At 42.1% G+C, this 26,221-nt stretch overlaps 1 protein-coding gene across 3 annotated transcripts; it reads left to right on the top strand.

Annotated features, from left to right (window-relative positions):
• The first annotated feature begins 466 nt into the window (after positions 1–466).
• On the top strand, positions 467–26,199 carry LOC146504682 (large neutral amino acids transporter small subunit 4-like). 3 transcript variants are annotated; one of them, XM_085184759.1, is made up of 15 exons: positions 467–664; positions 2,689–2,911; positions 7,022–7,241; positions 7,332–7,387; positions 7,532–7,608; positions 16,086–16,178; positions 16,370–16,503; positions 16,923–17,134; positions 20,005–20,148; positions 20,258–20,275; positions 20,516–20,642; positions 20,726–20,858; positions 21,205–21,278; positions 22,663–22,786; positions 22,886–26,199. In XM_085184759.1, the coding sequence occupies exons 2-15, from the start codon at positions 2,752–2,754 to the stop codon at positions 23,045–23,047; spliced, it is 1,734 nt and encodes a 577-aa protein (XP_085040885.1). In that variant the 5' UTR covers positions 467–664; positions 2,689–2,751; the 3' UTR covers positions 23,048–26,199. The 3 variants fall into 3 exon arrangements, with proteins under 3 accessions (XP_085040885.1, XP_085040886.1, XP_085040888.1); XM_085184760.1 differs by having other exon boundaries at positions 467–2,538; XM_085184762.1 differs by lacking the exon at positions 20,258–20,275 and having other exon boundaries at positions 468–664.
• Positions 26,200–26,221: the final 22 nt, after the last annotated feature.

Here is a 26,221-nt window from a genome sequence, read left to right as displayed (position 1 = left end):
TCCTCTCCTGTAGTTCAAGGAATCCTGCATTTGGCACGAAGCTGAAAGTAAACAGGGTGTCACCTCATATTCTGGTGATTTATGGTCAATTTGTGGCTTACATAAGCACACACACCTCACGTAGGCTTTTCAGAAGTTTCCCAGTTTACCGTAGCCCACTGACACCTTAATGCAGATGCAGAACATTTTTTTCCTCCACAGATCACAGCTGGACAGTCTGGGTTGTGCTGTCCACTTTATGACACTGTTTTTGTTTCACAGTGAGAGCTACATAATGACCAGCTGTTCAGTCCTTGTCCAAACAAGCCCCCACAGTATATTTCTTAATATATTGTGAAACAGTGCACATGTATAACATTGGAGCGCTCTGATTGGCCACGGCTGGTCTCTAGCTCAGCCAGTAGCCAATGGAGAGGCTCTGTTGTTTGTGTACCGCTGCTGCGCTCGTATGAAAGAGGAGGCGACGACCCCCGAGAAAGAAAACTGAGAACTGAAGAAAGCCAGGGGGCACCTGGCTGTGAGCTGTCACCGCTGCCCCGCGTCTCTTCCACCGACCGACACTGTCACCCGCAGACGCGGATCTGACTGCGAGGACGGGCCGCTCAGCTTGAACCCCCCCCACACCCACGCCACCTCCAAGACCCCACACACGCGCGCGCTTCAGGTGAGGTTCGCACAGAGGATGCTCTGCAGTCACTGCTCCCCGGGGAAGAGGCTGCACATACTCTGAGAGGACGTGATCTGTGACAGGCGGCGTGTTGCAGTGTCCTCCTTCACTCACAGTGTCTCCGCTTTGCTTAAAGGCTGCTGAGGGGAAGCTCGAGCTGCAACAGCCGTGACTCTCTCATCAACTTCATCCAGCATCTCACTGTGTGTCAGTCATTTTCCATCCGCGCTTCGTTTTTTCAGCGCGTTTTTACAGCAAACTTACAACTGATATGATCACACAGTCCATATTTACACAGGCACCCACACACACGAACATACTTCATTTTCCTCTCTTTATTAATCATTAATAACCAAACCGTTATTAACCAAACTGAAGGTGCCTTTAAAGTACTGGTTCGATTTATGGTAAAAGTAATGTGACGGAAGCTGCTGTCAAGAAGCAAAGTGATAGCGGGGATGCTTTGTTTTGGAGGCTGTTTGTGTCTAGTTAACTGTCTTTGTTTGGGCATGATTACGGTGGTTCCCCCTGAGCTGTTGTTGATACTGAACAGCTGAGAGCTTCTGGCTGAGATCGGCGTCAAGCGCTGAAGCCTAAAGTGTGAAGACCCGGAAAATCAGACGAAGTGGTTTTCAAAAATAAAAGCAGCAAGAACGCGTCGAGCGCTGAGAGCGCGCGGCTGAACGCGAACGCGTTTTATATTGAAATTCAAAACTGGAATAGGAATATAATGTTCTGTGTCGCGTGCAGGGGGCTAGAGATGTGGATCGAGGAAGGTGGAGGGGGTGTTTTGTGCGGATGCTTTTAGTCCAGTTCAGACCAGTTCTAAGGCTTCTGCTTGTTCATCGCAGTGTTCTTTGTCTCATTGTTCAGTACGACAAAGCTGTTGCTGAGAAATGCACAAACTTCTAATGAACTCTGGTCCGTGTGTGTTCAAGCTATATTAGCGTATTTTCACGGTCGTTAGTGTTGGGGTCGTCGAGTTAGGCAATCTCAAGTTTATATTCACACAAAAATGCGGACAGTAGTTTTAAAACGGTCTTCTTTCAAAGATGACTGTCTAAGATGAACAGAGTGGAGGGAACAGATAGGTTATGTGTTCCAGCCAGATGGAGTTTTTACCTGGGAATTAAAACAAGTACAATTACACATAATGTCGCTCAGTATTATCAGATAAATGTTGGCTGGGTGTTATAATAAATTCATTTCTGTATGTTTGAATACATTTCCAGTGAGTATTTTTTTTTTTTTTTTTTTTGCGTTATGACGTTCGCCTCTGTAACGGTGCACACTGCACTAACAGCTCCAGTTGAGAAGCGCTCGCGCTGAACATCAACCAGCAGCAGCTGAGTCTCGCGCCGCGCTGGTTCGAACCGGCTGAGCTTGCGCTGCATTCAGTGGAAGTGGGATTTTCGGCCCACGTTTGTGACAAAGGGTTGCCACACAACCCCAAATAAAACGCCTCACATTTCAGCACAAGCAGAGGAGACGTCGTGTCATGTAAAGGCATTTTTTATTTTAAAACTAAAATAAAATTTAAATCTGACAGTTTCCACGTCAAAACTTATACAAACAACATTTTCAAAATGTAAACACCCTCTGCTGTGTCCTATTCGGGTGGAATTCAACAGCAACCTCACGTGTAGCTGCTGTACAAACAACCAATAAGAGGAGACCTGTTGTACCCTGGAGCCAATCAGATATGTCAGGGGGAGACAGTTTAATATTTATAGGAGGGGTTTGCTTCTCAAATGTCTCAGCTGTTTTCAGTTTGTGACTGTCTTCTCGATCACAGTCATCCTCAGTAGGTTAGGAAAAAAAAGAACTGTACTGAATATGGATCCAGGAATCATCTAAAACACTTGCAAGAGGTCATATTGTTCAAATATTTCATAATGTTAAAGAACTACATGAACTAGACTTAACGAAAATAATTATAAATAAACCTGTAAGAAGTACCTCACCATGGGTATAATTTCTGGTTGTCATCTTGTCTCTGCTGTCTCTATCTTATCTTCCAGGCTTAAGCAGCCCTCCTCATATTCGGTCAGGTCTAGCACATTGCTACCTCTGATCCATCCAAAATGGCTCCTACTCTGGCCACGGCCTTCTCCCGCCGCTGGTGGATGGCGGTTACAGCAGTCATTGAGAACCTGCTTTTCTCTGCTGTGCTTCTTGGCTGGTCGTCCCTGCTCATCATGCTCAAGTCGGAGGGCTTCTACTCTTACCTGTGCAAAGGACGAGGTGAGTCTACTTTACTGTAATTGGGTTATCATGTGTGGTTTTGGTGAGGGGGTTGTTTACTTGGAGTCCTTGAGCAAATGAGTATCTGCTGAGGGCCCTTTTGACCTGTTTTAACAAAAACACATCAAATTCATTCATTTTCCATCCTTTCTTCCTTTCTGCATGACGATCCCCTGAGCTGGTAAAAAACTGAAAGCCTCAGGACATTGATCTGAACACTCAGGTGTACTTGCTGTTCCTCTGCTGTGGAATTATGCAGAACACATAAGCAAGTGTGCAAACCTTTTTGTAGAAAGTACCCATGTTTTATCTTACTTTGACACCTCATCCTCAGTGCAGTGTGTTACCTCTCTCAGCAGGAGCAGGACCTTTAAGAAAAGTGCCTGCCTGCATATTGGCAAACAAGAGCTTCTCATTGATCCAACAGTTGGCTTCTCCTTGTGGAAAACGGGTCATTATGGCGACAGCAGCCTAGGTCTGAAAAACCCTCGAAAGCATCCATAAAGTGGTCCTGCACAACAATGCCACAGATGCATCAGAGATGGTCATTTTGTTGTTATTTGATTCTGTCTCCTACTCTGTGATCAAAGATGATGCAGTGAGCTGCTGTATTCAGAGGGTTATTATTTGGTTATGAAAGATTGCCCTGTTTAAAAAGCAAAAAAAAACCCAACCAGATGAGGACAGTGGTTCCTCCATCCTAGCATTCGGTAATCAGTGCTCTCCACAGAAACAGTGTAGAGGAGGTGAAATGTAACAGCATGCTGAAGAGAACTGGCTCCTTCATCTTCATCATCAGGGATTGAGTTTTTATCCATTGCAGCCCGCCTGTGAAGGAGACCATTCATCCCTTCATTCTCCACAGTGATCATCAGACAGGCTGCTCCCTGTCTTTGTCTCTTTGATCCTCTGATTGTATCTTCCTCTGTGTATTTCTCTCTTTGTATCCTACAAAGCAGCAGCTGCGAAAGCCTTGCAGGGTTAATTTGTGCATATAAAGCCTTTTTTAAATCAATTTAGCTCTGATAATTCTCTTTCTCTGATTGTGTTGCTCGGGTCATTTCCTTATCTGTTTGCTCTGATTAAGCTTTAGGTATCTCTTACTGTTGACTCAGATCCTTCCACAGTAACCTGACCTCTGGCACATCACTGTAGCCCCACACTTTTAAAAACCACCCATTATTGTGTTAAATCTGCATTTTGTTTTTTTACATTTCACTTCAATTGTGAGAAGTCTGTGAGTGAAATTAGGAGGAGCAGGCATTTTCCTGCAAACAGACGCCCCGATGAGGGAGGAAAGGGGTGCTTTAGAGACTTTAAATATGAAGGCACAGTGTGAATATATCATTCTTTGTGTGACTGATATTCTATTTGACTGAGCTGTTTGTTCAGTTTGCGCATATATCTCACATCAAATCATAAAAATAGACAGTTTGTGTTCCTAACCTTTGGTGTTTCTATGGTGTGAAGTGACCAAAACAGCTTTTTATAGTTTTATTGTTTTACTCCAAAGGAAATCATGATTTCAGTACTTGAAGTAGAGTGCTGCTGCTCTGTTTGTATTTTACCTGTTGAGGCTACATGGGTAGGTGTACAGACTTGTAACAATCACTTGACCTTTGCATAATAACCACATCCTTACACGAGCCACTGATCACAAGAAGCACAGCCTTCCTAAGAGGTCACTTCTCTGTTTTTGTGTTACTACAGCTGCTGTAGCATGGTTGTGGTTTGTGGGCTCTAGAGCGATGTTTCTCTTCATGCTCTCCTGTCAGTTGACTCTTTTAGTGATAAGCTCCGTTTCTTGGTAAACAGTCAAGCCAAAAGAACGGTGCTCTTGGCACATTGCAGTAATGATGAAACCAAATCACTTTGTTGGAGATGAGACTGTTTGACATCCTCTGTATCCACAGGAGGAGTTTATTAAACAAAAGGCCATGTTGAGAATATTAGAAGGTTCCTGTGGTGTTGAAAAGAACACTGAAGAGCGGTGGACATATGTGACTTATCAGAAAGACGTTTTCAGAGAAGGGAGAGTTGGAGCTTTATGCCTCAGTGTGTTTGCGTGGACATGTTTCTTCCATTATTGACTCATGTTTGCTGTGGCCATTTGATTAGTCAGCAGTAGTTGGGGCTACTGGAGGACAGATGCTGCTATCTTCTTTCACAGTCAGCATTTAATGCTCTTGTCTAGTTGATGTGAAATACTTGCCTGGGAGGCAGAGCACATAATGTATAATTGACAATAATATTAGATGAAAAAAAAAAATTTTCAGATGTGGTGCCCATATGAAAGACTCTAATGACTGTTGTGATCACGTTACTTTACTAACCAGATGTGTTTCTTGCTACCAGGCAAGGCCAGCAACTTCAAACGTTAAACTGCAGCAGTTGCAATGTGCAAAGTTTGCAATTACAGTAGGAGACATTTGACTTCCCCACTTCACCCTGTCGGGTTGTTAGCATAGCTAGCAGGCTGAAAGTTCATAGACAACTGGGTCTTGTGCATTGTTATCAAAATAAAAATGATCTATTTCGTTTTATAGGACTGTTGTTGTTGGTTATAACATAATCAGAAGCAGGTAAATTTTATTAATCCCAGAGGGAAATTGAGTTGTCACAGCAGCAAATATACAACAAACACCAAGAAGATTACTTCGGGGGTGCCTCTTGTGAATCTTTGCCCAGGGTCTCAACAAATTTAAGAACCGCCACTGTTATTAACACTATAGGTGCCACTTAAAATGTATTCAATGTAATATCTTGGAGTTATTCGTGGTTCCCAGTGGATGAATCAGTGTGGCTTTTAATTTCACATATGTGTACTGGCTCTTTTTTTTTTTAAAGAAAAATTTTAAGATTTTGAGATTGGAAGCTTAATCCCAAACTTAGAAACAGCAACCAAGGAAAGAGTTTCCCACTTGGAAATGCACTGTGGAGTTTATCCATTTACTCTAAATCAGTACGATGATGATGCACCCTTCAATCTATATTGAGGATGCACTTGAATAAAATGTATCACATTAGAGGTGGAGGACATTTAGTAACATCCCACAGATCATTCCATGTTTGTGCCCTCGTGCATAATCGAGCTCTTCTGCACATGTTTAGCTAAAAGCAGCCTCTGGAGCTCAAGTGTCCTTGTGTTCCTCAGTGAATGAATGCACCAGCATTAGAATGACCCTGCAGTCATCAGATATTAATTAAGCCACGTTACCTTTCACCTCTCATCACAGGGTGCATGCCAGTTTTTTCTGCACCACTCAGCCTTAAATATGAAATAACAGCTTGCTGTTGGTCTCAAACCAATGCCTAAGGGGTTTGAGACCAACAACAACAACAACACATCCGTCCTCCCATCCTCACTTTTCCTTGAGTAGAGCTCAGTGACACACTCTTGTAACGGGAAACAGATTTCCAGTTCTGTTTACACTGAGTGTGCAGAGGCTTCAGCTGCTGTTGCAAACCTGCCCGCAGGACTCAAGTAAAGAAAACACTCAGATGACTTTCTTTAAAGCTCCCTCCTTCACATATGAAGTATGTGGTAACTGCTGATTTGACTTGTATTGTTTTCCTTGCCTAATCAAAGACGAGTTGCTTTCCTCAATCAGTGCTCCTCTGTGTCCTCTGTCTGTCTGACAACAGCAGAGTTTACCCAACAGTAGCGGTCTTATCGAGCACAAGGACAAAAATAGACTCCACGTGAACTCAGTGGACTGTGTTTACCAGTAATTCACCAGAGAAGGCAGACTGATTAAAACTGTTACAGAGTTGCCCTGCACCATGCAGGGGGTTCAGTTTGGGTCTATTTCTGGTACTTGTTTACCCTGTATTGGGTTGTTTACGTGACCTTTGAATGAGTTTCCTGGATTTTTTGATCGGAAGCTCAACTCTGAGAGGGGATGGGTGGCTGTAAAAGCTCAGTATTCCAAGAACAATATCAGAAATAAGCTCTGAAAAAGCAAGCAAGTGTTCATTTCAGATCTCACCTCTAGAAATGTCTAGAAAACTGTGTCAACAGGACCTTAGCCTTGTTAGTCTTATGTTGCAAAATGGAAATACTGGGGGAAAAAAGTACATAAAATTCTGTCTGCTCTTATTTCCAACCAGAAAACAGCTCCAGCTTCAACTTCTCCAACACATCCACCCCTGCAGCCAAAGGTGCAGAAGAAGAGTACTTGGAAATGAACAACTGGCCCATCTGCAAAGACCAGGATGAGATGCTGAACCTGGCCTTTACTGTGGGTTCCTTCTTGCTGTCAGCCATAACTCTGCCCCTGGGTATTATCATGGACAAATACGGGCCGCGGAAGCTGCGACTGTTGGGGAGGTGAGCCCGTGAATCCTGCTGTCTGTTGGATAGTGATGGTTCTTTTCTTGTCCAACCTATTTTTCATAGCCAACTGCTTTGTCTTTCCAGTGCCTGCTTTGCCTTCTCCTGTCTTCTCATCGCCTATGGTGCCAGCGACCCCAACAGTACGTACCTCTACATGTGTCACATACATCTCATTACATTATCACGGCTCATGTGATGTATTAATGCTAATCAATCAGATACGATATGTGAGATTCGTCATGTGTCAGCCTAGTAACATCTGCGTGTGTTGCTTTCTCCGGTAGATCTGTCCATCCTGATCTTCTTCGCATTGGCGTTGAATGGGTTTGGAGGCATGTGCATGACCTTCACTTCACTGACGGTAAGAGATGCTTTACGAAGCTCACATATTGGGACATACTTAGCTTTGGTCTGAAGCGCTGCTTCATTCCTACTTCTCCACAAGTCTTGTTTTTTACTGGGTGGTGACTCTCATGATTGGGACATAAAACTGCACGTATAGAATCAGCAATCAAACAACAACAACAACAACAAAATAACTACATTTGCCCCAAAATAAGCTTTTGAGAACCCTTTTTCCACTGGACCTTTAGCTTTCACTTCATTGCTGGGGAATTCTTCCTTGGTATGGTTTCAGCATTTGTTCACTGTTGAGTCTCTCTCTTATTTGACTTGGTAGTTGCCTGCTGAGGCTGTAATCTGTGCAGGCCACTGTGTGGTTATAATATATTCTGTGAATGAAATGTTATAATTTGAACAGTGCATAGAGTTTGAAACATGAAACCTTCAGTCACGTTATCAGGATATCCTTCATAACTCATCGAGGCACGCTGAAGAATCCCTTCACCCTGCGAAATGTCTCATAGCTCTACAAATAAAGTGTTGTGGAACACCTCAGTGCTTTTCATTTATTAGGACAACAACCTCATTTTTCAAGGAAAGGTTGTGCTGCCAGCTTCTCCGCAATCCGACACTAAAATCTCCACTTCGTTGGCAATTACATGTAGTTTGTTTCCTCTCTGAATGACAGCCTGTACTAAATAGCAGCGAGCCACAACATTGTGATATCTGGAGAAATGAAAAGGTATTAAAAGGGGAGATGGAGGAAGAGAGTGAAGTGATGGCTTCAGACGTGCACACAAAGAAGTGAGGGGCAGAAAGATGGATGCATTCGACAGAGGAAACATTTAAAAAAGATGGCTGAAGGAAGAGCTGGAGAGAGACGGCTGACAACAGACTGCTTGGAGGAGAGGGATAAGAGGTGGTGTGCAGATAGGAGAAGGATGGTGAGGGATGCAGTGACTGAGGATAGCCAGTGGTCAGGATGACCTCATCAGAGAAAGTGCTGCATCACAGGAGAGGACACGTGAGCAAGAGAGTTGTTACAAGGCAGAGATCAGTGATCTATTATTCACTCTTGCTCTGGCTACGAGCCAAATAAAGATCTCTCCTCATTATTATTTCATCCACACAAGGACGTGTGTGTGTGTGTGTGTGTGTGTGCACGCGCGTGTATCACTTTGTTGCTTCATGGTAGCTACAGTATTTCTCTTCCTGCCATGAACAGCCGAGGTGGACTCTCTCAGAAAGGGCTCAAACAGGAAGTAGCAACAGGAGGGTAGTGTGTGTGTGTGTGTGTGTGTGTGTCTTCTCCACCCATGCTTTTCCATTTCCTTTCCAGGCTGTGTATTAGGACCCTGACGGATACATGCACTAGCTGTTCAGCTGGTTTTATCTTGCTGCACCCCTCCCTCCACACCCCACACACACACTAGTCTGAGCCCGGCTGTTTTCGTCTTCTCCTGTTTCAGTTGTAGCTGCTCTCACACGACCATCGAAACTCTGTGTGTGTGTGTGTGTGTGTTATTTTAGCTGAGTTACCGCTCCCTGCAGGTCCAGACAAACATTTCAGTTATACTGCCACTTCTGTGTGTGTGAGTGTGTCTGTGTCAGGGTGTTTGCAGAGCTTAAAAAGCACATAATCGATAGATTCAGAAGGTCGTAGAAGATTTTTAAAACTTCTAAATTTAACCTTTTTAAATTTTTTATTGTTCCATGTTGCTAAGAAGTATTGAAAAATAAAACCTAATCATAAAAAAGTGGAGCCCCTGTAATTTAAATTGGTCAAATGCTGGGGAAACTGAGAAAGAGGCAAATAAAAAGTGCTGCTGTGTGAATGCTTATCTGTTTCCATTCTCTTTTTTCTGAAGGTCTGTGTGACGGGTTGCGAGAGGAAAACTATAACCTTATTTTTCAGGGCATGGAAAGCTCTCAAGCAGCATTTGGACTATCATAGGTCACCGAAGCTCCTCAGGTCACCGTGACCTGTGCATTTTCCCAAAATCATCCCCTTCCTCTACTGTTTTACGTTTCTTTTTAGTCTCTGTTCATTTGGCTTCTTCTCTTCTTACTCTTTGTCTTTGCCTCAATTCTACTTTCTACCCAAATTCTTTGTCCCAAGCTGTCGATGAAAACAGGCAGTGAAGGATGAGCACAGGAGACAATAGAGAGGAAGGGAGCTGTGGTTAATAATGACTTTCTCTCTGCTTACAGTCTTGACTTTAAGCAGTTTCATGTTACAAACCCATCTACATACATATACATATACATACTGTAAAACCACACCCATAGGCATACTCCAAGCTCCGCCTCTTGTTTTTGTCTGGCTGGTGGGACATTTCGTAGCCCACCCTGTTTGCTAACTTTCAATCTGAAACTCTGCTCAAAAATCAGCTTTTTGTCCAATGTCTTGAATGCATAGACTGTTTCTCTATCTGAAACACATTTATTTACCAGCAAGCTCTCTGACTTAGCTGCGAAAGGTAAATGTTCTCTTCACTGAGTCACTTTCCAACTTTGAGATGTGGCTAAAGGAGAAACAGGGAGTGATTTCTTCTCAGTTGGACAATGTGTAAAGTGCACACACAGCACTTCATTCCACCCGCTGAAGTGATGGGAGTTGTAACAAAAAGCAGTAAGATCAGGCTGGAGTGAGATGGAGGAAGCACAGTATACTATATAAATTGTTTACAGCACAAAACGTAGGGGAACAATGTTGGAGTGAAAAAGGTCAGGAGTTATTCAGTAATGTGAGATGGAAGCTGGCCAGACAGAGCAGCAATCGCTAATATCGAGTGTTGCGTAGCGACATGAATGGTCTGATCGGGGTGGCTGAGGGGCTGGAATGACTGCAAATCCTAGATTAATGGTAATGTTGGATCTTAATGTTAGCTCAGAGACATCCCCACCCTTCCAAAGTCATATTTCTGGTGGAAACATTGCTGGCTTTGTTGTTTGCTGGTTTCACCCCTAAATATGTTTGGAAAAAGAAATTGGCTTCTAATAAGTGAGAGAGCGAGATGACGTCAGGTTGAATGGAGTATGCCTTTTGGTGTTTGTCATCTGGTGTTTGCTGTTCTTATGGCCCACCTGGCTGCTCTTTATGACTATCCTGTGTTTCAGGACAGGACCAGTCAGAGCTGGTTCTCAATGGTCAAGCAGCATCAGGGTGCTGAAGTTTCCACTTGCTGCAGCAAAACCCTCTTCCTCCTTTCATTTCTCTGTTCTTTCCTCTCAGAGGGCTGAATCGAATTTTCTCTTCTTTTTTTTCTGCACGAAAGACTCAGCATATTTTCCCACTCCTCACCCAGACGTCTTTGTCACTTCACACTGCCTTTTTCATTTCAGTTTTAAACACTCAGCACAAACAGACACACACTCTTGGTGGCGTACAGACTATGCGCAAAAGTGCGCCATGGCCAAGAAAATGCAATGACAGGATGTTTGCACAGTCCAGTGATAAGACAGTAGATGCAGACTGTAGTCTTACTCCGTTGCCTGACTCAGTCTTGCCCGAAGCCCCTCTGATATATAATCAACAAACACGTAGAGTCTACTGATTATGTATAAGTGGGTCACAGCTCCTCTGTTTGCACTCACTACATTCAGCACTGTCACCAAATAACAATGAGTGAGCGCTGTCCAGGTTGCAGCGCGCCTGTGCGTTTGTTTGAAGCAAACATTATTAAAAAAAAAGTTTTACAGTATTGACTCACACAGGTATGCTAGAAAATCTGTACTGTTGTCATAAGGTGGAGCTAAATGCTAATGTTAATATTTGCCAATAAACAAGTAGAGTTAAAGTGTGTTTAAAATTTAACAGCTGAAGCACATCGAGCATTATGGTCGGGTTTTTTTTTTTCGGGCAATTCTTCTAAAGATTTAAGATGTTACATGCCTAACATAAAATTATTTTGGCAATACTGTTTTTTCTATTTAAACCTTTTCCATTTGGGTGTGTTATTAAAAAAATGGTTTTAAATCACTGATGATGGCAGATTGTTTATTTAAAATGTTAAACGTTATATTTTTCTACAGGACACAGACTGAAATGTATCCATCTAACTTGACTCTGTTTCATTACAAGTTAGATGTAATGAACTTGTAACATTAGCCATTGCAAACTCCTTCAACTTTGCTCAAATCTGTTTGCTGGTCTTTTAAGTGCTGTACTAAATTGGAAAGCTCAGTAACATTGTTTTCACATTGCCTTTTGCAAATCAAATCAGGATGCCCCCCTGGTCATAAAACACTTCTTAGCCCATTCCGCCTGCCTCATCAACAAAATAGCGCAATGGCCACTGCATAGGTCCCCAACTTCCATGTGTAGTTTTTGCTATACTTCAGGATGTAAGGATAGACAAGAACACTTGCCAAAGGTAACTACTATACTAAAAAAACACAAGAATCAAGAACCAATTCCAGTTATCCAACTGATTTAAACCCTATGCTTCTAGCCCATGCAATTTCTTTCATCAGTGCTAGCCAGTGTTGTTGAAGTTGTGCGTGGCTTAACAGTGATGCTAAGCTGTTAGCATGCCTTTAAATAATCCACCTGTTTGTATCAAGCCTCAGTGATAAAAGGGTTGTTCTGATGCAAAAAAACAACAACCTCTGTAGTCCTTGAGGCTAGCCAAAAAGGAGCATTTGTCAAAAAAATATTTCTTTTCATTCATTTACATAAATCACACTGATGATATTGACAGCTTGCTGAAATTATAAGTGAAAGTTATATGGATACCCTTCAAACAAAAACCCAAACGCCCACTCTTTGCTTTCATATTTGTGTCTCTAGATATATTGGCGTTTTATAGTTGTTTTTATGTGCATTACCAAAAAAACAACCAACCCCACACACCTGCTGAACCCAATAACCAGTCCCTGATCTCTTATCTCCAGGTCACTGCTCTGAAGATAAAATAGACCTTCAGTGGCTGTTCAAATACAGGGCCCATCATCTATGTGTGTACTTTGTGCAGGGATACACTGTGACCATAGAGCTAACAAAAGGGCTATTCAGGGACGAAGCAACAAGAGCGGTTAGTGATGGGTGTTATTACCTTCAGAGAGGTATAAGGTTGCTCTCAGTCTGTTCCTGCACCACTCACAGCAGAAATGAACACAGCAAGTGTGATATTTGTGACGATGTGGAGATTAGAAAACTAATAGAAGTAGTAAGGGATTAGCAAAGCCTGTATTTAGTGAAGCAGAAAGGTGAGGACAGAGGTGAAGTTTCCAGAGCAAACACTGGGAAGGTGTTGGATCAAGAACTACGTGATCACATACTGTACCTTGAAGGCCGAGAAACATAGGCGACACATTCCTCTGATGATTAGAAAAAGCACCAAAACAAGCGGCTGTTCTCTGAAGTCAGGTCTTACAGGGACTGGGAGTGAAAAACACACACAGATTTTTAGCTAGCTTAACAAACATCTGTTGGATGGATTGCCAAAAGGTGTTCGGCAGATATACTATATCCTATGGCTGACATTTAAGAGTATGAATACAATTTTCAAGCCATTATATATCATAACCATCATAATATATAGGTTGTAAATATTATCGTCCAAGTCGGAATCGCAACTAAAACATTTTTTATGAAAACTCTCATGTCATCTGACTTGGTGTTAAAAAGTACAGAAGAGCACAGTACAGAACAGTGTATATTCTCATGGCCCTACAATATTATCATATGTCCAACAAAGTGTAAGGGTTCATTAATAAGATGGTTAATGTACAAGCACATAACAGGGGAAAAGATTCAACTGCATGCACACTGCAGAGTTCCAGATTTACCTGTTTATTGCACCAGGAAAAACATGACGTTTCAAGACCACCTAGATTTATATTCACGATGGATATAAATCTAGGACAAATATGAAATGAGCAGATATAAAAATTAAAGATTTAATCTTACTTGGGGCAGAAATGGGCTAAAATCTATTGTATTTAAAAACATTCATCTGAAGCTAGTGGCTAATTTAAATCTGCAGTTCTTTAGCAGATAGACACGAAACACTAGTACAGCTCATGTAAACAGTATTACAAAATACAAGGTGTTACCTATTCTTATCACGTTAGCATTGTTATGTGTATTTGCAGTGTTGTGGGATTGACTGGGATTGACTCTGTGAAGCTGTGCACAGTGTGTCTGTTAGCACGTGAGGCCACAGCTGATTCTTTGGTCAGTCTGCCTGACTTAAGTGTTATTGACTGCAGTTACGGAAACTCTGCTATCTCTTCCTCATCGAGCCCGACAGCTGCTTCTCCCATCGACGCACCCGCCCACACTTTGTCCTCACGCTGCTGAAGCCGTTAATCCCTACTTCTCCTTTCATGATTAGCAGACCAAACCAGTTTGTGACACGTTTTTGGGAAAGAGTGGTCTCAGCAGCTGACTCTGACTAAGAACTAGAGTCAGTCACAGAAACTCCCAGTGTGACGTAAGCTTGTTTTGCTCAGCAGTATCACAAGCACTAGATCTGTTATGTTTCTTTTTTCTTTTTTCCCCACTGCTTCGGGCTTGCTACCATTCACTCACGTGATTTTGTTTTCTCCCACTCTCCAGTGTGCTCACCGAAGTTAATGCCAGTGATAACAGTTCCGTTCACCTGACAAAAAAGGTGAATGGCAGAAAAGTCAGAGACTGACTTATCAACACTGCAGTGGGCTTGTTCCTTTTTTAACTGTACTGAATATTTGGTAACTGAATGGGGAGCTATTTATTTGAACTAGGGATTAAGGGCCTGGATTAAAATGATTTATTAGAGAATCTGCCCCCCAGAGTGATTTCTGTTGTCCTTAAACACCCTGCTTATAATGAAATAATGGAGGATTACATTGAATTACTTTTTCCTTGATAATTTCCATTCAGCTGCTTAAATCAAAGCTCTTCCCATGATTTACAATATAATAACAGCACTCTTGCAAAAGTCTGGCATAAAAAGAGCCATCATCACAGGCCAGAGTGAGGAAGTGCTGCAGCGTCAGCAGGGAAATCTGAACCTGTTGACTGCATAGATTTGTGAGCGGGCCATCGTGACACAGAATCTGCTGAGACGGGGATCTACGTGTCCTCTGTCTCCTCTTCACCAAGCGAGCCAAAGGTCAGCCAACTTGTAGCGCAGGAATTTGGGGGGGGCCTTGTTGTTTTGGATGACCTGGCTGGGATGTAGTGATTTTTTTTTTTTGTGGCTCACCTTTGTTCCAATTAGTGCAGGGAGTAACGTCCATATGGGGTGAGGGGGTTTGAGCAGCTGGCTAACAAGCTTCGCCCCTGTGGCGAGCACAGCACCTCGATGGACGGGTGGATGGACAGATGAGGACAATGAGAGGGGAGCTGGAGGGAAGCACCTCCGCTATTTATGACCCATAATAACGCTTTCAGTGATGAGTTACAGTCAATTTTTGAACTCCCTGCCCATGCTTGGTCACTGCGGGAGCTTCCTTTCAATGCTTTTGACTCTAGAGTTTGATTTCCTCTCTCCTATATAGCACTTTGAATACAGATGGCACAGATGAACTCTGACCTACATCAGACCAGTCAGCCATGCTCTCATGTTCACACTGTTTTTCACTTCCTCAAGACGGCTGTTTACACTCTAAAGTTACCAAGTAAAGGAACAGGGCGTACACTTATCTCTCGTCAAGAGCTGAGTGTCATTATGCAAGACCCGAGCTTTTTTTGTCTCTGCTCTTCTGCAGATCTCGTAACAAAAACTCATCAATGTAGGCAGTACAGATTGTGCAAATACTTGGTGGGGACAAGACTATCACCAGTCAATATTTGTGAGCAGCAGATTAAACTATTCGCCATTTGTATGCAGTGTGCTGCATTCTTTCACAGTCAGTGGCCATTTGCAGGTCTAAGTGGATTGAAGGACAAAATATGACAACAAAGATTATTGTGCAACCTAATATGCTGTCCACAGAGCAGAAATGAAGCTAATCCAATTATAGATGGGTAATAGATGTCATTTTGGCTGCAGCAGCTCCACTGCTGTAGGTTAATGGGCTGTGATACATGTGAGTTTAGTTCAATGCTGTAACTTTTCCTGAACAGTACAGCCTGTTTCCTCAGGCACCAATTCAAGTATAAAGTAGCAAATGCTAAAATGTAGCATAGCATAGCGGTTTGCTGAGATTAGCCCACATGAGCTAATATTACTCACAGTGAAAACAGATTCATGGTGTGCTGTCAGTAAAAACTTTCATTTGCAGCAGAAGACATGAACAGTTCAGCATTTTGATCATCTGTCTTTACAAACTGAACGTGGACGACAGGGCTGAGCACAAGCTCTATATAAACAAGTATTATATTGCTGTAAAGAGGCATGCCTGCCTGAATGTACTTGAGTGGTGGATCACGGGGAATAGTTCAGGGCTTTGCACACGCATGTAGTAGTTACTAGTCACAGGGTAGTCACACCTTACTCTGCTTTATCTTCTGTTTTGTCTTGCAGTTAAATGTGTAAACTGATCTGTCTGCTCTCTTCACAGCTGCCCAACATGTTTGGAGATCTGAGGTCGACCTTCATTGCCCTGATGATTGGATCCTATGCTTCCTCTGCTGTCACTTTCCCTGGCATCAAGGTAACTTACAGTCACTCACTTACTGTGGCTGATTCTTGATTTACTTTAAACATCCACATGTCCTCATCCATGACTGAAAGATTTTCCTAAAGGGCAATATTAACTCAGAAGGAATAACCCTGCAACTGGAGAGTGTGTTAGTGATTCTCCATTATGATGTTTTTGTGTGCGTCCCATCTTCCTGCCTGTAGGTGATCTATGATCTGGGTGCCACATTCATCTCTATCCTTCTGGTTTGGGCCGGCTGTGCCTGCCTCGTCTTCTTGAACTGCTTCATCAACTGGCCTTTGGAGCCCTTCCCTGGCCCAGAAGACATGGACTTCACGTAAGACAAACAGGCATACTTAGTCTGGCATGCACACAAAGCCGCATGAACATATGTGTAGCTTCCAGCTATTGTTTTTAAGCAGCCACTGCAGTATTATTAGCTAAGCTCGAGTTATACCTGCTTGAAAAAGGATTCTGACTGAGCCTAGGCATTCTGGATTTTCCACAGAGATCACTGCTTTACCTCATACACACTGCAAGATTGTATACACGTTCAAGCGCACACACTTATGTGCAGTAAATCCCAAAATAATGCAGTAGAGACCAAGTGAGCCCTAAAGGGGAAAGACCATAAAACCAGATGATCGGCCTACTTTGCTTTCATTCACCTGGATCTTTTAATGTTTCCTTAGCCTGTTTCCTCTTCCTTTCGGTGTCTGCTTACATTCCCCCTTCTTTCTTACTTTCCTTTCTCAGGGTGAAAATCAAATTCAGCTGGCTGGGATTTGACCATAAGATCACCGGGAAGCAGTTTTATCGGCAGGTGACCACAGTGGGACGCCGTCTGAGTGTAGGCCATGCCATAAAGCAGCAGGAGGCGCCCTCCAAAGAGCTGTCCACACAAGAGGCCAACAAGCTGTGCCTGTCCACCGTTGACCTGGAGGTGAATTGCAAGAGTCAAGAGGAAAGTAAGTCTGAATATGCTCTAACATCTAAAGTTTGTTATATAAAGACAGGATGAACTTAAAATAGAAACTAGTTGAATTGGAGCAACAGTTATGTTTCTTGAAAGACTGTAAAAGCCCATTCACAGTTTTTAGCAGTGGCTTTCTTCGCCATCTGGTCGTCAAAACTGGAATCTAAGCAAGCTGCCGACAGGATATAACTGCTGTCTGTAAGAGGAAGAAATCCAAAAACATGCACAAGTCAGCACACGTGTACCTTGTGATCAAATTAGTCATTCTTGAGTAGATACTAGCTTATGAATATTCTCACAACTCAAAAGTCAGTCAGTTGGTGCAGTTAGACTTAAAACGAACTGAGCAAAGGAGGTGCTAAGTGTGTTATAAAAGTGTATCTCTTCTCTTTGAAAGGACTGATGCCAAGTGGAATCCCACATAAATAAAATAAATCCCACTGATATGAAAAGTAAATACTTGAACTCCGTTGTTATAGTGTAGTGTTATATAACTTTTACAAATTAACTTAATGTCCTTACTGTGTGCTTTAAATCATAAATCCAAGTTAAAATATAGACAATAGACTTATTAATATACTTAAAATTTTGTAATTTATTTTGGCAATGAATATTATTTACATAGAATATTTAACAATAATGTATTTCAAATGAAGTTTAAAAGTGTGAAATTTAAAAAAAAAGGCTAGCACTTCTGTTAGTTTTTACATTTTTAAAATGTGATAACACTGTATGTAGTGTTTTAGGTTGGTTGACAAAAAAATATCACATCCATGCTAAGGTAACCTCTGTTACCCATGCACTTTTTCAGTCCTCCTGGCTTTCCTAACAGGGTCAGGGACTCCCAGTGGGTTAGTCTTGTCACACCTCTCTCGGTCTCTTTGGTACCAAACGGACCGTGGAATCGGTTCAGACCCTGTTCCTAGAAAGGGGCTCAGCAGGTGTGTGTCGCGCTGGCAGGGAGCCCTAGAGAAGCACTGCGGTGGATTGTATCAGCCATTACAGTGAATTTCTGACTGTGTGTGTGTTTGGAGTGCATTCAGGATGCCCGTGGCTGGTTTCATAACAGCTGGACATGTCGGGATGTTTAAAGAGGCCCATATTACACCCTCGCACACAAACTTGTTCCTCTCTCTGGTTGCTGTAAGTTGAAGCAGCTGTGAGGGTTGCAGAGTACATGCATCTTAGGCCTTGGCCTATTCCTCCTGCCTCCTCAGATATAAGGATCAAGGTCTGATTCAAATGTTTGTGTTTTCTGTTAGGAATGCACTTAAATCATGTATCTGGACCGGCACAGTCAGCACTAGTTTGGTCTGTTAAGTAGAGCTGTAGACAGAGAATGAAGGCCAAAGAACTTTTTGTAAATATATTCGTAGATTTTGTAAATGTTGAAATGAAATATAAGCTAGTTTTACATTAACAGCTGTATTCTCTTATAAATTATTTTAGTGCAATTAAGTCAATTAAGTCCAGGATAGATACCTGTTGTTGAAGACAATGAACCCATCCGCTTCATCTGGGTACCCATCATTAGTTGGTGTGTCCGGGGTTTCTCTGTATGGACAGCTGTCCATTTTCCACTTCTATCCACAGCATTCATTAATGATCAACGTTTCCTAGAACCCGCTTTCCTTTGAATCCTCCAGACGTTCATTCACATTAAGATGTCACCATAACACCTGGGTGCCAGTGGGAAAATTTACATGTCAGTCTCATCCGTTCCTCTCAGCCAGTGGAGTTTTCCATCTGTTTAGAAAGTGAAAAGAGACTCTGCATGTTTGACCATCTGTACTTTAGATGAAAGTTTGTTGGTGCTGATCGTGGAGGCTTCAAACAAGGTCATCATCATGTAGGTTGTTTGTCAGGATGCTATGAATACACTCGTACGTTGCTATTTTTATTGAAATGAGCAATCTTTTTTTCTTTAAAAAAAATCAGTTTCCTGGAAATCTTGTTGTAAACATCACAATCGCTGTTACAGCAGTCTGACATCTTCGGCTGCAGTGAATTACCTACTCATCCATTGTAGTGATTGTCATGAAATTTGGCAGATGTCGTAGTCCTGCCAGGATGAATTGTAAAAACAGGCCAACATATCAGTCAGTCCGGTACATTCAGAACTAATGAACATCACATCAGCCTCAGCTGTGCTCCTGTTTGATTAGCAAACATTTGAATGCTAACATTAACACTCAGCTAACCAGCAATGAACTTAGAGCCTGATATAGGTCGATATTGACTGATACTGGCCTAGTTGACTGATATGATATGAATAGCAATGAGAAAAGAAACAAATATGGTAAATACATCTCTTGGTATTGGCTCAGGATTTTAGTGCATCCCTGCTAGCGCAGTAAATTATTTTCATAAAGTGGTAAACAGTACAACTTATTAGCACAGTCATGTTAGACTTTTATCTCAAAGCACTGCTGTGCCTAAAGTCATCCTCAGTGTACCACAACTTAGGCCTCATATATTTTATGATTTTTTTCTACCACTGAACGCTTGAAAACTGATTATCATGTCCCACAAGCAATGAACAGTTGATCTTAGTCCTTGACTTCTGCTCTTAGTGTTCCCTACATCTTGCACAGATAAAGTTGATTTTGCAAACATCTTCTGATGCAGGCAGTGTCATAAAAACAGATTATAGAACTTTCTGCTCCATAAAAGGATTTGGATGTTCCCCTAAAGGCCTGTGAAGCTTTTTGGTTTTTCCACTGAATAATTCCCCTACCACGAGATTTCAACTGTGTACAGAAGGAAATAAAATCTCCTTATCCAATATTTTTGGTTAATATCTTTGTGGTATATTAACACAGTGATTTGATCTCACCCTGACTTCTCTCATTTCCTCTGCAGCTCAGAGCTTCATGAAGAGTATCTTCAGTCCCATCTTCTTGCTGAGCCTTATCACCATGTGTGTCACTCAGCTGCGCCTCATATTCTACATGGGAGCCATGAACACCATCCTGGAGTCCCTAACAGGCAGAGACCTCAGCACAGGTGTGTGTGGTTGTTAGTGTGTCAAGCTATACATGTTTTGAGAGTGGTTGCGTTTTTATCTTTAACACCTCTTTGACATCTCTGTCATGCTGGCTTCCTGCTGTTGCAGTGGAGAGGATGGAAGTGGGTAAGAGACCTGAGGCCACACTAGCAACCCTCTGCCCCCCTCCCTACCCTAAACTGTTTGTCCACTTTTTTGTCTAGAGCATGACCCCCCCCCCCCCCCCCCTCCAATAACTCCATGACATCTGCAAACTGTTTTTCCATTCCTGTCAGTGTGCACCACCCTCTGATGTCTTCATGCTGTTTACCGGATGTTCACCTTGAAACCATAATAACGCTGCCTCTGCCGCTGTTTGTCTCCTAGTGAGCGTGTACACCTCCATCTTTGGCGTGCTCCAGCTCCTGTGTCTGGTCACCTCTCCTGTCATTGGCTACGTCATGGACTGGAAGCTTAAAGACTGTGAGGATGAAAACGACAAGAGCACCAAGAGGTCAGCGTGCACGCTAAGGAGGAACAAATAATTCTATTTTTCTCTATTTTTTTTTTTTATGTTTTCTTATTTTGTTCTATCAGAGAGCCTGGTCAGCCCCGTCGCCCTGACAAACGGATCCAGAAGATCGTCAATGCCACCAGAGCTTTTATCTTCACCAACATACTCCTTGTTGGCTTTGGAGTCACCTGCATCATCCCCAACCTCCCACTTCAGGTATGCAGTAGGAGGCTGGGGGAGCCATTTTATTAAAGTGTTTAGGTGGTGTGGGTTCACGCTCCTCTGCATGTGCTGCTGCTGTACGTCTCCCCTAGAGGGAGACTAAACACTGCAGAGAGAGAGTGATGTACATGATATTCAAACCACTCACATGGCAATGCAGCTGCTGATATTTCTAAGTGATGTGGAGCCACCTAATGGACAAAAATGTTGTTGCAGTTTATTTTGTTCTCTCTTGAATCTCATTTGTCAAAGGCAAACCCTTTTGTTTTTCAGTGAAAACCCAGCAGGTCGGCCCTGAGCTGTAAAAATCTTTCTTTTCCTCTTTTCTCTCCTACTTCAGGTTGTCTCCTTTGTCCTGCACACTATTGTGAGAGGCTTCATCCACTCTGCAGTTGGCGGGCTTTATGCTGCTGTGTAAGTGTGTGACACGTTTAAAAGATGATGGCAAACCAGTAAGGAATCATGCAGCCTAATGCTGTCCTACACTAGATACAGAAAGTGACTAAAAATAAGTGGATTTTAGGCATTTATTCTTCTTTACTTCTGTGCCAGCAATCACTCTTTTTGGACAACTTTCCACAAGATTCTGCTCATGTTCTAGAGCAGGAGTGTCAAACATAAAGCCTGTGGGCCAGAATTGGTCCAGCAAAGACAAAATGAAGGAGGGCATAAATTTTGTCCCGCTTTTCCTATTAATAAAGACCCCCTCCCCCATTGCCATTCGTACTACTCCAAAAATTAAGATAAACAAGTGATAGAAAATTTGACTACTATAAAAAGATGTCTTCTTTTTTAACACTTTTTTTCCACTGTTAAAAAAACATTTTATGCAAATTAACAAAAACTTTATAAAACTGTATATTTTATATTTACTGGGCATTCTGGGCAGTGTGCTATGGGATTTTTTTTTTGTAATTTTACATTTTACCATTTTTGATAATTTGTCTGATTCTGCCACTTAAGATTAAAGTAGGCTGTATATAGCCCACAATGCAACAGGTTTTTGACATCCCTGTATTAGAGCAAAAAAAGAAGTCCACCACTGCTGCTAAGCGATGAAGTCTGGCTCGCAGTCACATGTTCTTAGTATTTAACACTAAACTTTCACACTACAGTTACTTTAGTCAAAAAAAACAAAACAACTATCATCTAATGTTTGAAATTATAAACAAAAAACGGATTCTGTTTATAAATCTGTTAAAACTGGAAAAACAGTTTCTTGCGTATAGATAATATATTTGCAGTAAATAGCACTCCACATAATTAAAAATGGACTATAAGCATGTAAAAGAAGTGACTATATATATGTATAGACATTGCATATTTATTATGGAGATATGCAAATGGATATTATAATTACGTAGTTGAGGTGAGGTGTTCTCACACTTTGACCTGTAGCAGCCTCATGTTCTTGCCTGTTGTCCTGCGACTGTGTGCAGGGTGATAAGAGCTCAAAAATCTTATGAAAAATTGCCAAATGACTGCAGCTGGAGATTAGCTGACACTGCCGCATTTAGAGAAAATGATGATTGGGCATTTTTCTTGGAATGAAATAAAATACCTTCCAAAACATTTCCTCTGAGTTGCAAGAACAGTATTATCCAAAATGAGCCTACACAGGATGTGAATATTACATAACACTGTGTCTGGGGGCATGCGATATATAACTGGCTGTGAATTTGTTTTTAATTTGACTCACTGTAAATTGATTTATTGGGCCTGATAGTTAGCTCACGTTAGTTATGTGACAAATGTGTTCAAATTTCCCATATGACTCATGCTGTTTATCCCCCTGCAGGTATCCATCCTCTCAGTTTGGCAGCCTGACAGGCATGCAGTCTCTGATCAGCGCTCTGTTCGCCCTGCTCCAGCAACCTCTCTTCATGGCCATGGTGGGACCCCTGGAGGAAGACCCCCTATGGGTAAGATGATGCACATATAGAGATACTGGCTTTAAAGAGTGTAGTATTCAAAGTTTACCATATCATTAGATCTAACTGCTTTACTCACGCGGTGCCCAGGTGAACGTGGGTCTCCTGGTGCTGAGCATGCTGGGTTTCTGCCTGCCCTTCTACCTGCTGTACCACAGCCGCCAGCTCCAGCGCCTCCGAGACGAACGTGACAAAGATCCCAAGATCTATGTTAAGATGAACAACGGCAGCACGCCCGAGGCCTGCGTGTAGACGGGCATGAAGATGATTTTTTACAAAGTAGATGAGCTAAACTAAAGATGGAGGGGACTGAGGTCACGTTTCTGTGGGACATGTGACGAACGAATTCACTCTGAGACCGCCGCACCTCACACTCACAAATCTTACATTCCGCATGCTCACACAGATGCACACACTTTCACCATCATACTGACACCCATATGTGACTGAACACCACTGTGACACCTCCTTCATCCTCTCTGTGAAGAACCCCTAACACACACACACACACACACTCTTTCCACATGGAGAGCTTTCAGTTCCTTGACTTCACCCGTGAACTGAGGAGAAAACTGACTAAAGGGAGAGAAAAGAAGCAGCTGCTTCAACCTCCCCAAAGGTTCCTCCTCTCTCACTTTTTTCTTCATGTCTGCCATTTTGTATTTCATGCTGGTTTAGCTTCTCCTAGTCCTACTTAAGAGACCACAGGAGAAGAAGATGCCAAAACAAATGTTAGTGGCAGTGTTCAAAGGTTTTAGACATTTGCTTTATGATTGCCCAGGATGGTCTGTTTTTTGTTTCGGTCAGAAGAAGCACACATACTCAGACCCACTCAGCACGCTGGGCCACGGCATCTCCGTGCTCTCTTGTGCACAAGGGCATTAACTCAATACGAACCCACAGACAGCAGCACTGGTAGCAGTTTAGATGGAAACCTGGACAGGTTTGAGCTCAACGCACGATACACAGCCTCAGTGTGTGCGTGACTGGGTTAGACACACACTGCATGATGCCAGCGATGGTGCTGGTCCTTTATTACTGTTGCCATTATTTTCTTTTGTTTTGTTTTTTTGTCCATATGTTTGAAATATGTAACCTTTTTTTGTATTTACTTGCAATATGATCTTGGATGTGTTAGGTGTTTATTTCTTTTGCATGATTTCAAGCTATTAAGGTGGAAATGATTTTAGACATATTGTGTTTTCAAAGGTTGGTGTGGTTGCTAGGTGAATTTTAGGATCTTGATTGGTTGTAGCAATAAGTCTTCAGCGAGGTATAACATGCTGAAATCCGGACAGACAGGACATTCAGTGGACTGCATTTCCAAATCACAAAAAGGTGCTAGTTTAATCACAGACACGTGTCAGTTGCATTTGCTTTAAGGCACTGTTAATGTCATCAGATTACCAACTTAAGGCATGTTCCAAAGAATCAGTCAGATTATGCTTTGCTTGGTATCACTTCTGCTCGGTCACACAAACTCTGGGATTCTTGAATTCACCTCTTACAGACAAAGGGAGATTTAGCTTGATGGTAGCAGAGTGAAACAGACACAATCTTCCAGCTTCTGAGAAAAGACACCAGCGTTCTGAGACTAAGTACAGACAATAAAGCAGTCTTTGTCTTTCAAGCAGAAGCCCAGAACAGAAGCATGGAGTGTGTAGACGATGGAGCAGGGAGATAATAATTCAGTCTGCTGTCCTCAAATGTCATACAGAGAAGCTCCTCTGACACGCCCCGCCCCCAACTTGCAGTACGGTGACAGAGGCACATCCAAAGACAGCCTCATGACCCTCAGAGTTCCTCACTGTGACAGGGGTAGTGGATCCGGGTAGCATTTAGCCCCGCTCTTCCTCCCATCTAGCCATCATCCATTCATCTATCCTTTCATCTGTGCTACCTACTCAAGCACACCTTAAAATGTTTACTGACAGAACTGAGAGACAAAGCTCTGCAGCCATCATATGCTCCCAGCGAATGACTTCCTTAAGACAAGAACGGCACACGATGCACTTTAGAGCCTCTAAAACGGACCTGCCTGCCCATGTATCTATCACACAGTGCATGGCTGCTTATGGATGGTGCATGATGCAAAGAATGTAGACTCTGAATTTAAAATCTAGATTTGTAATTTACAATTCAGTTATTTTTGTATAATGCCCTTGCTTCACACGTTCCTTTTATTGCCTTTTAATGCTTGGACAGTGGGGCAGAGACTCGTCTTTCAGTTCTGCAACCTTCACAGGACGAACCAGTCGTAACAATCTCATCCTTGATGAACTAATTAAGGTTTAAAGAATCAGTAGAAGACTGTATGGGTTAAAGTTGGTGCAGAAATTATTTTAGTTGGATGATGGGGAAAAAGTGTGCATTTGTAATTAAAGGTGTTTGCATCTCTCTATCTAACTGAATGGTGGCCTTTTTGGTCATATATTACAATCCTGACTGACTGTATTTCCATAAATGCAGATCTTATTTCATACATCCACATGTCTTGTTGTTTGGAGCAGTTAGCTAGCACAAAAGGTATTGGATATATCAGACCTGAACAGATCTATTTATCATTCTGCCATCTTTATTTGTATTTTGTAAATTCAGATCCACACAAAGACAACCTCTCAATAACAGTTTTGTGCTTGTGGGATACAACACAATGGATTTTTTTTTAATGGAAATGTAAAGAATGTAAAGTCAGTGCTCATATCTTCACTTACAAATGTACAGTTTTTGCCTTCTAAAACCTTATTTGTGGTACAGTTGTCCTTCATATGATTAAAGCCCTATCTGGACTCCATAGAGAGTGTCTCTGGTAGCGTGCTGGTGTTTCCTGTAACTTAAAAAGTGTCCTCTGAGTACAAGCTTGTGCAGGAATAACATCACATGTAAATGTCATGTGAAGACAGACACTTTGTGGACGAGTGAGTTTATTTTTTTCACAAACTGTAAACCAATCAGCACTTTTCCTTCATCGGTGTACCTGAAACACCTCACCCCATCCTCCCGGCATCCTCACCTTCATAGCTTAACCCGAACCTCTGATAATTGGAATTGGTTTATTGATCGATGTATTGATGACTTATTTGTTTTTTCTCATGATGAATTCCAGACAACCTTTCTGTGTGTTGTGTTTTATGTCACTGTGTAATGATAGAAAATCTAGATTGGAGCTGAAACTCTGACATTTTTTTTTATCTAACCTACCATGCTTCATTTTAGTTTTTCTGTCTTTTATTACGCTTCTTTGCCTCGATGTTTACAAGAATGTCTTGTATTGTCTTACAGTGTATGTTGGTTTTTCTTTTGTCTTGTACCACAGTATAGCCATTGTCTTGGACTTTCCAAACAGATGCTGTTTCAACTAAAAAAAAAAAATCAATATGAAGCAAAATAAACAATAATTTGTACTGCTGTGTCTCTTATTTCCAG

Source organism: Neolamprologus multifasciatus, chromosome 14 (genome assembly GCF_963576455.1).
Source record: "Neolamprologus multifasciatus chromosome 14, fNeoMul1.2, whole genome shotgun sequence".
NCBI classification, from domain to species: domain Eukaryota; kingdom Metazoa; phylum Chordata; class Actinopteri; order Cichliformes; family Cichlidae; genus Neolamprologus; species Neolamprologus multifasciatus.
This window is presented reverse-complemented; position numbering and strand designations above follow the sequence as displayed.